Source organism: Lucilia sericata, unplaced genomic scaffold (assembly GCF_015586225.1).
Source record: "Lucilia sericata isolate MDLA Ls3-8-SP2 unplaced genomic scaffold, ASM1558622v1 Contig000002F_arrow, whole genome shotgun sequence".
Taxonomy (NCBI): Eukaryota; Metazoa; Arthropoda; class Insecta; order Diptera; family Calliphoridae; genus Lucilia; species Lucilia sericata.
The window spans coordinates 1,103,886-1,116,453 of record NW_023994043.1 but is presented as its reverse complement, the minus strand read 5'-3'; the positions used below and the strand labels follow the sequence as shown (position 1 = coordinate 1,116,453).

Here is a 12,568-nt window from a genome sequence, read left to right as displayed (position 1 = left end):
TATTACATATGAAATAAATTAGTATGTGTGTATATCTGGGAAATTATTATGGAAAAAAGTAACAATACTTAGTTGGCGTAGTGCTTCTGAAAGTAGTTAGACTCAAGTAAAATTTGTGTACCAATTTTTTGTTATAGTATATACACTTTTAACATATCACTCATTTACTACATGACTGGTATAATTCAAAATTCGTGTGTTTTGAACTAAGGGCTACAAAACATGCGTCATATTGAAGTCTTTCATATAGATTTATTAAATATGTCTATTACTTTCGGCGTGAACGTAAAAACTTCAATTTAGTGCGAAACTTGTTAACCTCTACTATCTCAATCTTTTTTAATTTTTCGAATCCCTTATTTTGTTTAAAAGTTATTTCAAAAATAGAAAAGGTCATTAAACATTAAAGCAATTTTTTTCGAAATAACTTTTTTTGGATTATGCCGGTCTTGTAGTATATTAGCGATATTGATTTAGTACTAATCGCTGTGTTAATGGTGTTGAATTGTAGAAAAAATGGTAGATGTTCTTACATAAGGTGGGAATCAAATCGTAAAATACAACTTATTAAGATTCTAATCTTTATTTTTTAGCCCATTTTCACTTGGGTCATCGTTATATTTTATTACAATATTCTGCCCTACAAATACTTAAATATGCTTCCATATATATAACCCAGCAGATAAATTTAAACAAATTTTTAATAATTGTCCATTTAAATTTTTCGCTCAGTTCGAAACATGTGTATTTAACAATGGAAAACCCGAAACCTTTTTTTATTGTCAGAAGCGCTAAGAACGTATAAATCCATCGAATAATGAATCGCCTACCGAAAATATTCGAACGTCTTTAAGGGCACTCAACTTCTCACTAATATCTTCTTATAACTGTATTTGTCACAAAGTCATGTGTAAATGTAGGTTAAGAAAGATTTTAGAACTTTATTTAATATCAGCAATTTGAAATCGAATTGATTCCTGGGATTTCATGCATTTATAGATTTGCGATGGACCATTTTAACTAAAATGTTGATTTTCATCTTTTGTTGTTGTTACTTCTGTCGTTGTTGTCATCGAGAAGGGAAATGTTCTGTATGAGTTTGTGTGTATGAGAATTGTGTTGACAACAATTTCTATACAAGTTGCAAACACAACTTTGCTGTTGTTTATATTTTTACTGTGACTATTACTATTCACTACATTTTTCTCATAGATACACTACTTTTTTTTGTCTTCTTTTTCTATTTGTATTTTTATTGGTCATTATTTTTTTGTTTGTCAATTTATTTACTCTGTTTTATTGACATTCTGAAATGATGTAACAACAACGTAAACAACTTTAATCCATTTAAATACCATTTAAAAGGATTAAATCTTTAACTTTTTACGTGATGTGTTTAGTAAATTTTATAAATTAAATTCAAGTGGTGTAAGAACATGCATAGATTTCGTAACATGTCCTTTAGTAGTTTTGTTTTATTTAAATTTCACATACTGATGCTTGAAATGCCCATAATGAACTATTTGAATATATCGAATAGTGTCTATTATTAAGATAAAAAGACCACAACAGTGCTTAAAAACAATAACTTATTATAATTGGAAATATAAATGTCATTAAACGTTTGATACTTTAATGAAATAGTTTCACAATATAATATTACTACACAGGACCAAAAACATTGAAATTTTAGCACAACTTATGGTTTAATGATATTAACAAAATTTATGAGAATTTTTCCTGTTTTTATACCCTACACCACTTCAGTGGGGAGGGTAATTGGGTTTTTGATGATGTTTGTAACGCACAATAATATTGGTCCTATATCCACCTTAAAGTATACCAATTGGTTCAGAATCATTTTCTGAGTCGATTTAGCTATGTCCGTCTGTCCGTCCGTCTGTCCGTCCGTCCGTCCATGTAAACCTTGAACTCAAACTACAGGTCGCAATTTTGAAGATAATTCAATGAAATTTGGTACATGATCTTCTATTGTCCCTGGGACGAAGCCTATTGAAAATGGTTAAGATCGTTCCATTATTTCACCTAGCCCCCATACAACTGAACCCTCCAATAGGGCTTGTAAACCTTGTAATCAAACTACAAGTCGCAATTTTGGAGATAATTCAATGAAATTTGGCACATGATCTTTTATAGTACCGTAGACGAAGCCTATTGAAAATGGTTAACATCGGTCCATTATTTCACCTAGCCCCCATACAACTGAACCCCCGAATAGGGCTTTTAAACTTTGTAATCAAACTACAGGTCGCAATTTTGGACATAATTCAATGAAATTTGGCACATGATCTTTTATGGTACCGTAAACGAAGCCAGTTGAAAATGGTTTACATATGTTTAATATACTCATATCTCGAAAAAAAAGCTGCAAAAACCAAGTTCTATACAAGATTTGATGACCCTCACGAATTCCATAATAATAGGTCCTCATATGACCCTAGCCCCTATGAAAAGCCCCCATCAAAATTTCACTTAAATGTCCACAATTTTATTTAACAATAAACGGCTTAAGTATGTATATCTGAGGCAAGGTAAAATTCAATTTAAATGCTTTATTATGGCAAATAAATCACATTATATTTTTGTCAAAGGTGTAGGGTATTATATGGTCGGCCTCGCCCGACTATAATTTCTTACTTGTTTTTTTATAATTATGTACATTATAATAAAAAACACTAAGGGTTTTCATATAAAAGTTCTTCTTCTTTTGAAGTCATATTTCTTTTAAACTTTAAAGTCCCTTATAGGGGCATAAGAGCTGATTTTTAAAAACTGTGTACACAGTAGGGTGATCGATTATTCGACATTTTCCAAAAACCGGTTTTCGAATAGTTCGAATAGTTGACATTTAAAAAAAACCGGTTGATATTTTTCAAATTCAGAAAAAACCGGTTAACCGGTTTTTCATTATAATTAAAAAAAATATATTTTAATTTGAAAAACTTAATGTCTATGTTTAAATTTGATTAATAAAACATGGCCCGAAATGATTTTTAACAGTTTAAAAGATTATAACTTTAGATCTAGTCGTCTGATTTACATTATTTCTTTAATATAAAAAAATTAGGAAAAAAGTGGGACACTTCTGTTAAACATAAGGTACTATGTAATCCTAGCTTATTTTAAAAGCCCTGTTTAGGAAATTTGCATAGGCATTCCAACTCTTCCATAAAATTTCAGCCGTAAATTAATTATTGTAATTGGAATATAATCTTAAGATTGCTAAATTTTATCAAACAGTTATCAATTTTACAAATAAATTTTTTTAATTAATTAGGAAAATCAAAAAAGTTTAACCAAAAGAGCTGTAGAAAATGTACTCTAGTTCCTCGACTCGAATATTTTTAAAATTTAGACGGGCTGTATTATTATTTACTTAAAAATTTCATTTAAATAATCTTTGAATACAAAGCAAATAAAAGTATTCGAAACCGGGTTTTAAAAAGTGAAAAAACCGGGTTATTCGATATTCGAAAAATCAACATTAAGAAAAAACCGACACTGGTAAAGCAGAAAAAACCGGTTTTAAAACCGGTTGAAAAATCGAGTAGATCACCCTAGTACACAGACATTGCGGTGTAACTCGTCCTTGCGGCGAGCCTAGTGTCAAAACTTTTCTTATTTTATCCATAACTAAAATTAAATTCGTGGCCACAATAGTTCCTACCCTAGTTCATTATTTTTTTACCAACCTATATGTCTCTCAGAGACTTGCACAGGTGAAGTCATGCAGGTGTTGATGTGACTTTTTATATCAATCTCGTAGATGTTTAAGTCATGTGTATCGCAGACGTAGTCGGAGTCATCGTTTGAATTTGTCAAAACGGAGTCCCTTCGACACTACTTGATTGTTCGCGCCAAGTGAACAACCACGATAACCAACCATCGTTCGAATATAAACTGTCTTGTCTAGTCAGTATGACGACCCTGGTATTGCCGCCGTCTACCAAACCGATTGGCTGTGAATGGATGATCCCTGAAAATATTCAATATTGTAGGTGATCCAAGTTTGCCATCTTGCGTTTCAGAGTGCATTATTATGTCACTGAGATAAGGGGTCCATATTCGGCATTTCGGGATTTCACTTTATGGTTGATGTAGGTGGCATGCTAAGAGAAGAGAAGTGAAGGAGGTTGTCGAAGACTACGGGTTTTGAACCGTAGTCTGCCTTCGACTGAGATGATGAGTTCCATCCTTACTTCCTAGTCCATTAAGTGAATAGTAACACTGTTGATTTGCAAGTTCGAGATTTCATTATCAGCATGGAATGATTGACCGTGTCAAAAGATTTGGATAAGTCCAGAATCGAAACAATTGTGCGTTGACACGGTCGTTGTTGATTGAGGCCGTTAGCTATTCGAGTAGTTATCAAGTTGAGTCCTGTCATGGTATTATGAGATTCCCAGAAGCCATGTTGGTGTTGGCTAGCAAGCAATGCTCTTTCAGAGATGGTAGCGATTCTAAAACCTTTACTACTGGTGATAAAAGAGAAATCGGGCTGTATAATTCTCCGTTTGTAGCGGGTTAATCAGGTTTTAGAATGGGAATAATTTGGGAATTGAGAGTTCCAGAAGGTGGGTAAGAAATTCGATTGTTACTTTACCAAGTTTCTTTAATATTAGCATTGAGATGCAATCAGGGTTATGAGCTTTTGATGGTTTGGAGTTGGTGATAATGTTTTCAACTTCAGCAGGAGTGAAGGAATAGGGCACATAGCCAGGAAATATGCAACTGAGCTGTATATTTCCTGGCATCTGTATATTGCATGTTATTTGTTGATCCAGATATATTTATAATAGTAATAGTAAACTGGTCGAGTTGGGCTAACATTCACGATATTATTGATCTCTGCCGTCAACTATACTATTCGTTCATCAGCTGTGTTGCTAGGACGCTGGTGATCGCGTTGTTCTGCTAAACGTGCAGCTTGAGACAGAATATATTACGGATTCTTCCTGCAGGGATAAAACTTTCTCTCTCCATTCTAAGGATACTTAATTAACTGTACCGTGTCCGAGGACTTATCAAAACCACTCCTCGCAGGGGTGTATAAAAAAAGTTACAAAAGAGGTTGCTCTGGGATCTGAAAGTACCATGACAACATCTGCCAGACTAACAAAGTGGTGAAGTATTATTTTACTGTGAATTTCGCAAAAGATATTACATAGTAATTCTGTGGCAATTTGGTTTGACTTTGAAATATTGGTGCTATTGGGATATAAAATGTTTGAACCAGTTGTTAAAAGACTTTCATAGCAAATGTATCACTTAGATTAGCTGATCTTATTATGGATACCTTGCTCAATAATTCGAAAAGTACGGCACTTCATTCTGACTTTAGTGGGATACATGGGAGCTACAGGGTTATCAAATGATTGGATCTATAAATCAAAGACGCTTAATACTGGTATTGTCAAGTATAATGATGGCTTTTTTGTTCTCTTAAAATTAATGATTCCCAAATAACTAAAAAGAGATCTTTTGAAATCGGTCCATCTCACGAACGGTCATCACTAAATGTAAAATATTTTGGGAAACATTTTTCTGAGCCGATCTAATACAAATATATCTTATATCCCAAATATACTCAAATCAAACAATATGAAAAACATTATATAATATAGAAGCACTTGTTACACTATACAATCTTCACTTATTTTTTGTAATTATTGACTTATTTTTTGTTATTATTTACTGCCATGATTATAGTAATGTCAACTAACTTGTAATATTTTTTTCTTTGCTTTCTTTTTTTCTGTTTACTTTCTTCTCAATTGGTGTTAACATTTTCATAATCATAACTATTGTCATTATCATCCAAATTACTATTACAACTACTACCATCATCGTCGTGGATGTCATCCTCATTGGCAATGTTACAATGAAAATACAAACATTTTTCGAAAAAAAAAAAAAAACTATCATCATCAACTACTACATTGACACTAAAATGCATCCTGTGGTAAATACAACGACAACTCATGCTGCTGCTGTTTATGATGCGATGCTCTTGTTTTACATTTTTTCGTCTCCCATCAATGTTTTCTATTCTAATGTTGTTGACGATGATGATGCCATTGAACACTGAACAAATAATCGACCTCACCAACCGACCAACCAACAAACAACATGTTGATTTCATAATGTTGCTGCTGTTATTGATGCTGCTCAAATTGCTGCTCTTCAAATGGTTGTTTCACTTTCAATGGCAACTCTACTTTTTAATGACATCGCTGTTGTTTTTATTGTTTGTAAATGGATTTTCATCTTCATCCTTTTCCACCTCGATTGCTGTTGTCTTTGTATTGGTTGCTACTGCTCCTCCTACTCCTGCTGATTGTGTTATTGTTTATATCAGACAATCTTCTCTGTTGGTGACATTATATGCTTTGATTCTCCATTACCATTGTCATCGTTTTGGATGAGTTCTGATGAACAAATTGTCGCTATTGATAGACAAACAGGTATGTATAGATTGTATTTGTTATTTTTATGATTATTAGTAAATACTACATTATTCTTATTGTTATTTAAATGTTTAAAATGCAAGTAAATACGTTATTGTTTCGCGTTAACCAAATAATGGTATTTAACATACCTTGAGTTTAAGATTGTAAATGTTTTTTTTGTGTCATTGATAGTGAATGTACATAAAATACTTATCATTTTCCAATTATTTTAATTTCGCCATATTGGAAAAGAGAGAAAAGTGTTGTAAGTTCCACGAAGTCACTAAGGTGATACAATAGTAATATTGCAATCATGGTTTTAGAAGCTGAAAATTCTAAATAAAAAATAGTTTAGAAAATGTTTAAATAGTGAAGCAATTTACAGATAATAAATGATGATGATGAAATTCGTTCGTAGGAAATACGTAAATATATGTATAGCTTATTTATGTCGAATTTTATCATGTACTAGTGTTCTTAAGTGAATTATGGACGTTAAAGTAATTTGCTGAAGAGGGACTTTGTATAGCGTGTAGGGTCGTTGCAAAAATCGGCAGCAGTAGTATGTATTAAGATTCATATAAATTTTGGATCTGCGATTTTGTACAAATACCAGCATATTTAACATAATTACGAGCTCTAAAGCACTATTTGGTGGTCCAGTTATGTGGAGGCTGGGTGCAATAATGGACCGTTTTTAAATATTTTCAATAGCCTTCGACTTTGGTACAATGGAAGATCATATACCAATTTTTTGTTAAATAATCTTAAAAAATGGAGAGCTTTTCTCAGTCGTGCTTGACATTTTCGTGCCCATATGCACTTTACGAAGTGATTAATATATTTCCATCACTTTTCTGTTGTCAGCTATAAAATTTATTTTTAAATGTGTGACTACACTACACTACATAATGGAACCTTCCACTATGATGACAGTAACTAAGTACTTGAAAAAAAATAATTTTTATTATTATTTTCATCTAATTATTTACACCTTGTTTAACATTGTTTTATTCATTATTATTTTACAAAAAAATAACACCCCTTCTGAGTCTAATATCTAACAGACCTCACAAAGCAACTGAAAATGTAAAAGAAAGACAAAAATTAAGTAAAATGCATCCAGGTGTAAATCATTTCATGAAATTTTACTACCATTTTAATCAGTAAATCGAAGAAGACCCTGAAAAAAAATCCTTCAACAGGCATTTTTTCTGTCTCTTAAACGTTGCACCATAACAAACATTAAAAGCAACCATAAAAAGGTTGGTTGCAAAATGAACAAACATTGCTGCTGAAATAACAAAAGAAAAAATATACAATTGTTTCGAGTTAAAAAATTTATTTGAAACATAAATTTTACAAAAACAGATTGTACTATTTTTTTTCTTATATTTTTATGTGATATTTTTTTTAATTCCCTGAATTTTGGGGTAGATGTCCCCAACTAGTGTTAACAAATAGTAGATTTTGTGTGTAATAATGATAACATTAAATAATACATTGTAGATCAATTAGCAGTTTCATGTAATTGTAATTTGATTTTTTTCAAATATAATTTCTTGTAGTATGTATGTAATACGGCATAGCACATTACAATTACTTTTAATTTTTATCTATTTATCCAATTACAATTTTCAATTACATATAATTTTACTACTTTATGCTGAATTCAAATAAAATAGGTTTTTATCAGTTATATTCACAAATAATTGAATAATAGCAACTTACAATTACATTAAATATAAACAATTTTAATTATAATTACATATCGTCGCCTAAAATGCAAAAAGGTGTAACAACAAAAAATTTTAAAATTTACTTTTGATTGAAAATGATGACAGCATAAAAATACATTTTCAGAACTCTATTGTCAAAAACTGCGACTTTATTAACGAAATTCAAAAAGCTATATTCGGGTATGCGCTTCCATATGATATGGACCGATTCTATAGAAATTAGGTTCACCGATATACTTAACATCTCACTGTTTTGAAATATTAAGATTTATATCTATATCTTATATAATATATCAAAAATCACTTTAACATTAACTGTTATTCAATATAAAGTCTAATATATGGCATAAGTCCAATAATGGATCCATTCTGAGAAAACTTGATAAAACTTACACATCGAACTTTATCGTAATATCCATATTAATACGAGATTTTTAAAAGAGGTCCTCCTTTGAGGGATTAGTTCAATTATACGCTGAACTGTACAGGATTTGAATTTCTTAAAACAAATCATTTATCTCGAATTTATCTTAACATAATTTTATACAATCAATTTTACTAGTTTTATGGTCCGGTATTCATACAATTTGAGAATTTAAGTTCACATAAAACCTGTCTTAGTTCCACTTTATCACGATTTAAATATTTGAAAGTTAATTATAAATGTTAAATGTGATATGAGTTGAGGTCAAATGAGGTATGATCCACATTAAATTTGATAGAGTGGTCATATAATAAACAATACTTTTTCAGTTGATTCATCGCTTAAGTAGCATTTTTAAGAATGTTTTGTGTGTTATAGTCAAATTGGACTAATCTTAGAGTCAAATTTGGACTAATCTTAACAGTACTTTACAGTATGAGTCTTGGCCACTAAAAAAGACTTATGTTGAATTTGTTCACGATCGTTTCATAGTAAACGTACTTTCTAGCAATCAAATATTTTCCAGAAGGTTTGATGTAATTATGAATGGCTAATATCATTTGCAACAATATTTGTATTTGGGACAAATATAAAATATGCTATACTTACTAAACCGCTGTTAGGCCCTTTTGGTTTTAAAAAAAGGGTAACACTCACAACTTACAGAAACAGCTGTAAAAATATTTATTAGTCAAAAAATAAATGTATTGTTGTTAGATGCTATTGTGAAAAAAATCATTGGTATAATCACTATAGTTTTCGTTTTATTCAGTTTTTTATCTCTGCTGTAAAATTTTGAAAAGTGTTGTTACGCCCTTTTGCATTTCAGGTGACGAAATGCTTTAATAAATTTCTATAACTTATGTATTTTCAAAATATGTCAAACAGTTAGTGATCAATATTTATCAATGGATTATGAACAAATCTTGTGATTTGACACCTCAAGACATATAACTTATGCATTTAAAATTAACCACACATACAATCTCAAATTAATGCCAAGCGATGTTCTAAAATCGAATGTAATAGTCTAGAGGTAAATCATGATTACCTTTAGAAATTATCGAATGTAATAGTCTAGAGGTAAATTATGATTACCTTTAGAAATTATTTATCTCAATTATGAAATGATTTGTGTTTAAGATTAATAAGAGTTTACTTTATTTTATGCAGAGGTGGTCCAAGTGTGTTTTTTTTGCTCTAATTACCCTCATTAAACTAAACATATTAGTAAAGTAATATCATTAACATTATGTTACAATACCAGATGCAATTTACTCACAATTTCTGCAAATATTAATAAGTTTGCCGAACTTTTGTTTTTTTTTTTTTGCTCATCTTTAATTGTATTATGTAATTCGTCTTGTTTCCGTGGAAATGACTTGTATAAATCCCTGAACAATTTATTGCATTATATGTCCATAAAACTTTTTTTGTTCTTCATGACCTTTTAACACTTTTGTGTCACTGGTTTTCCTATTATTGACAGTAAATATACATACATAAATGTGAGTACAAAAAGCCTATTTACTTTTGTGGCTGTCTGTTTGCAAATATGTTAAATGAGAATTAAAGGTGATAGTGACAAGTTTTACACGATAGTTTAAAGTTGAATTTCCACATTATTTCGATTTGAAAACCAAATTCAATATATAACTTTTTCATACGCAGATATATAGACAGAGGTCATAGTCAGAATTTTGTTTTATATATATGCGAAATATATATATAATATGCGAAATGAACTTTATCAAACATGAGAACTGTTACCACTGTACTTTTGGTATATCCAAAAATTCAATTTCAAAGATTGTAGTACTCCAATTCTACATTAATGAGACTTTCGAATTAATAAAAGTCTATAAAAGTGGACTTGTGATGTTTTGATTGTATAACGATGATATGTGTATGTACATAAGTATGTAATACATTTTCGGTTATAGACAAAATAATATTCGTTGTTTTTGTAAATATGTTTAACAGTCCCCTGAGTTTTTTGTATTATATGCAGATCTGTTAAAATAATGATATCATTGTTATATGGTAAGTGTTCTAAAGCGATGGTGGCCTATGTGTATTTCTTCGGGTTTGATGTAACTTTCAAACTAACTAACTAATTTGAATTAATAAACCAAGCAGACTTAAAAAATGAAGAATACGTATTTAAGACAATCGGGAGCAGTTCAAACCACTTGTGTTTGATTTTATCTCGAATGCATACTTAAGGATGTTCAATATTGAATTGGAATTAATCAATGTTCTATTTCAATTAAACTGGAATTCGCACTTGATTTTAGAATTCAGAACATTCAGAAGTTAGCATTCCAACTACTTATTGCAAAAATATTAATTAAATGGGAATATCCAAGATTTAGGAAATGAATACAATAAGCATTGCTTAATATAGAATTTTTTATAAAATTCTCTACTTTTTTTAAGAAATCATACTCTCACTATTCTGTCCATTGTGTTAATATTGCTGACAGAATATTTTGGAAGAATATGTATCATATTCGTGCACTAGGTACATATCTACATACATACATACTATATTCTTTATTATCAACTCCCAAAAGAATTATTATTTTGTACAATGGTTTTTGGTTTATTTGTCTATTGTTATTGTTGTTACATTTTTTGTCAGTCATTTGTTGACGGCTCTACTGTTGTGACAGTGGCAATGACAGTAGTACATACATAGTAGCAGCCACTAGCATTGTCAGTCGAAGTATGTAGTTTTGCATTCATTTCGTGTTTTTGTTATTAATGTGGTATTTTAGCCATGTGTGACAGGTTATCATAATTTTTTCCCGTAATAATGATGATGGAAATAAAAATTCCTCAGTGCTCATTATACATAAATGACACTTTTATAAGCACGAACACATTGACAAAGAACGGACACATACAGACAACCATAGATACATATATACATTTGTATGTATGTATGTAGGGTACGTATTTTTATTTACTGTCGGAAAGTAACTCTTGGACGTTGGACATCATTTATGCAAGCCGTTGTTTCATCGTACGCATAATATGTTTTAATATTCCCCAAAGGACTTTATAACATCGTTGTGGTAGACATAAAGATAGAAAAAAATTGAAACATAAAAAATTTGACATTTTGCCAAAGGTCTTATTGAGTGGATTAATTGAAATCGACTGTAAATCTTTGTGTTTAATTAATTTCTAATAATTTAAAGTGTTTCGATGATAGTAATGTAGTTCTATCAACCCGCGAGAACTACACAATTTACAGAAGGATGCTTTAATTGTCGAAGGAATAATATTAAGAATACACTGAGGGAGAAATAGTGGGAGTATAGAGAGAGAAATTGTGGGAGTATAGAGGGAGAAATAGTGGGAGTATATAGTGACTATAATAATTTTATCACACTGAAAATGATCCATGCTTAAACGTTGGGAAAAATAATTTAAAAAAATATTTCGCAAAACAAACGAATTTTTTCTAAAATTATTTTGCATTATACTAAAATTTGTATTTCGTACATATTACGAAACAATGTTGTAGTCCGAAGCATTATATACGACATTTTCTGTATATATTAGATATGGATTGTTTTCAGTGCAGGTATAATGAATATGCTAATGGAGAGTGGAATAGCTACTCAACAGTTTATTTCATTGTCTGCATAATACATTAGTCAATAGACTAAATTATAGACTAATCTATATATATAAAAATGAATGTGTGTTTGTTTGTATGTTTGTATGTTTGAACGTTATAGACTACTAAACGGCTGAACCGATTTTCTTGAAATTTTCACAGCATATTCCTGCATGTCTGGAATAGGTAATAGGCTACTTTTTATTTCGAAATTTCAAGTGGGCGATGAGCCACGCCCACATTAAAAAAATATAAAATCCGTATATTTTAGATAATATAACAGTTAGAGTCCTCAAATTTTGTC

At 30.5% G+C, this 12,568-nt stretch overlaps 1 protein-coding gene across 1 annotated transcript in view; it reads left to right on the top strand.

Moving 5' to 3' along the window:
- LOC119612977 (nuclear pore membrane glycoprotein 210) overlaps positions 1 to 12,568 on the top strand; it is a 97,651-nt gene that overhangs the window by 12,698 nt on the left and 72,385 nt on the right. Inside the window, exon 16 of the mRNA XM_037968920.1 lies at positions 6,380 to 6,485. Within this exon, the coding sequence (XP_037824848.1) occupies positions 6,380 to 6,485 (106 nt within the window). The remainder of the gene's footprint in view (positions 1 to 6,379; positions 6,486 to 12,568) is intronic.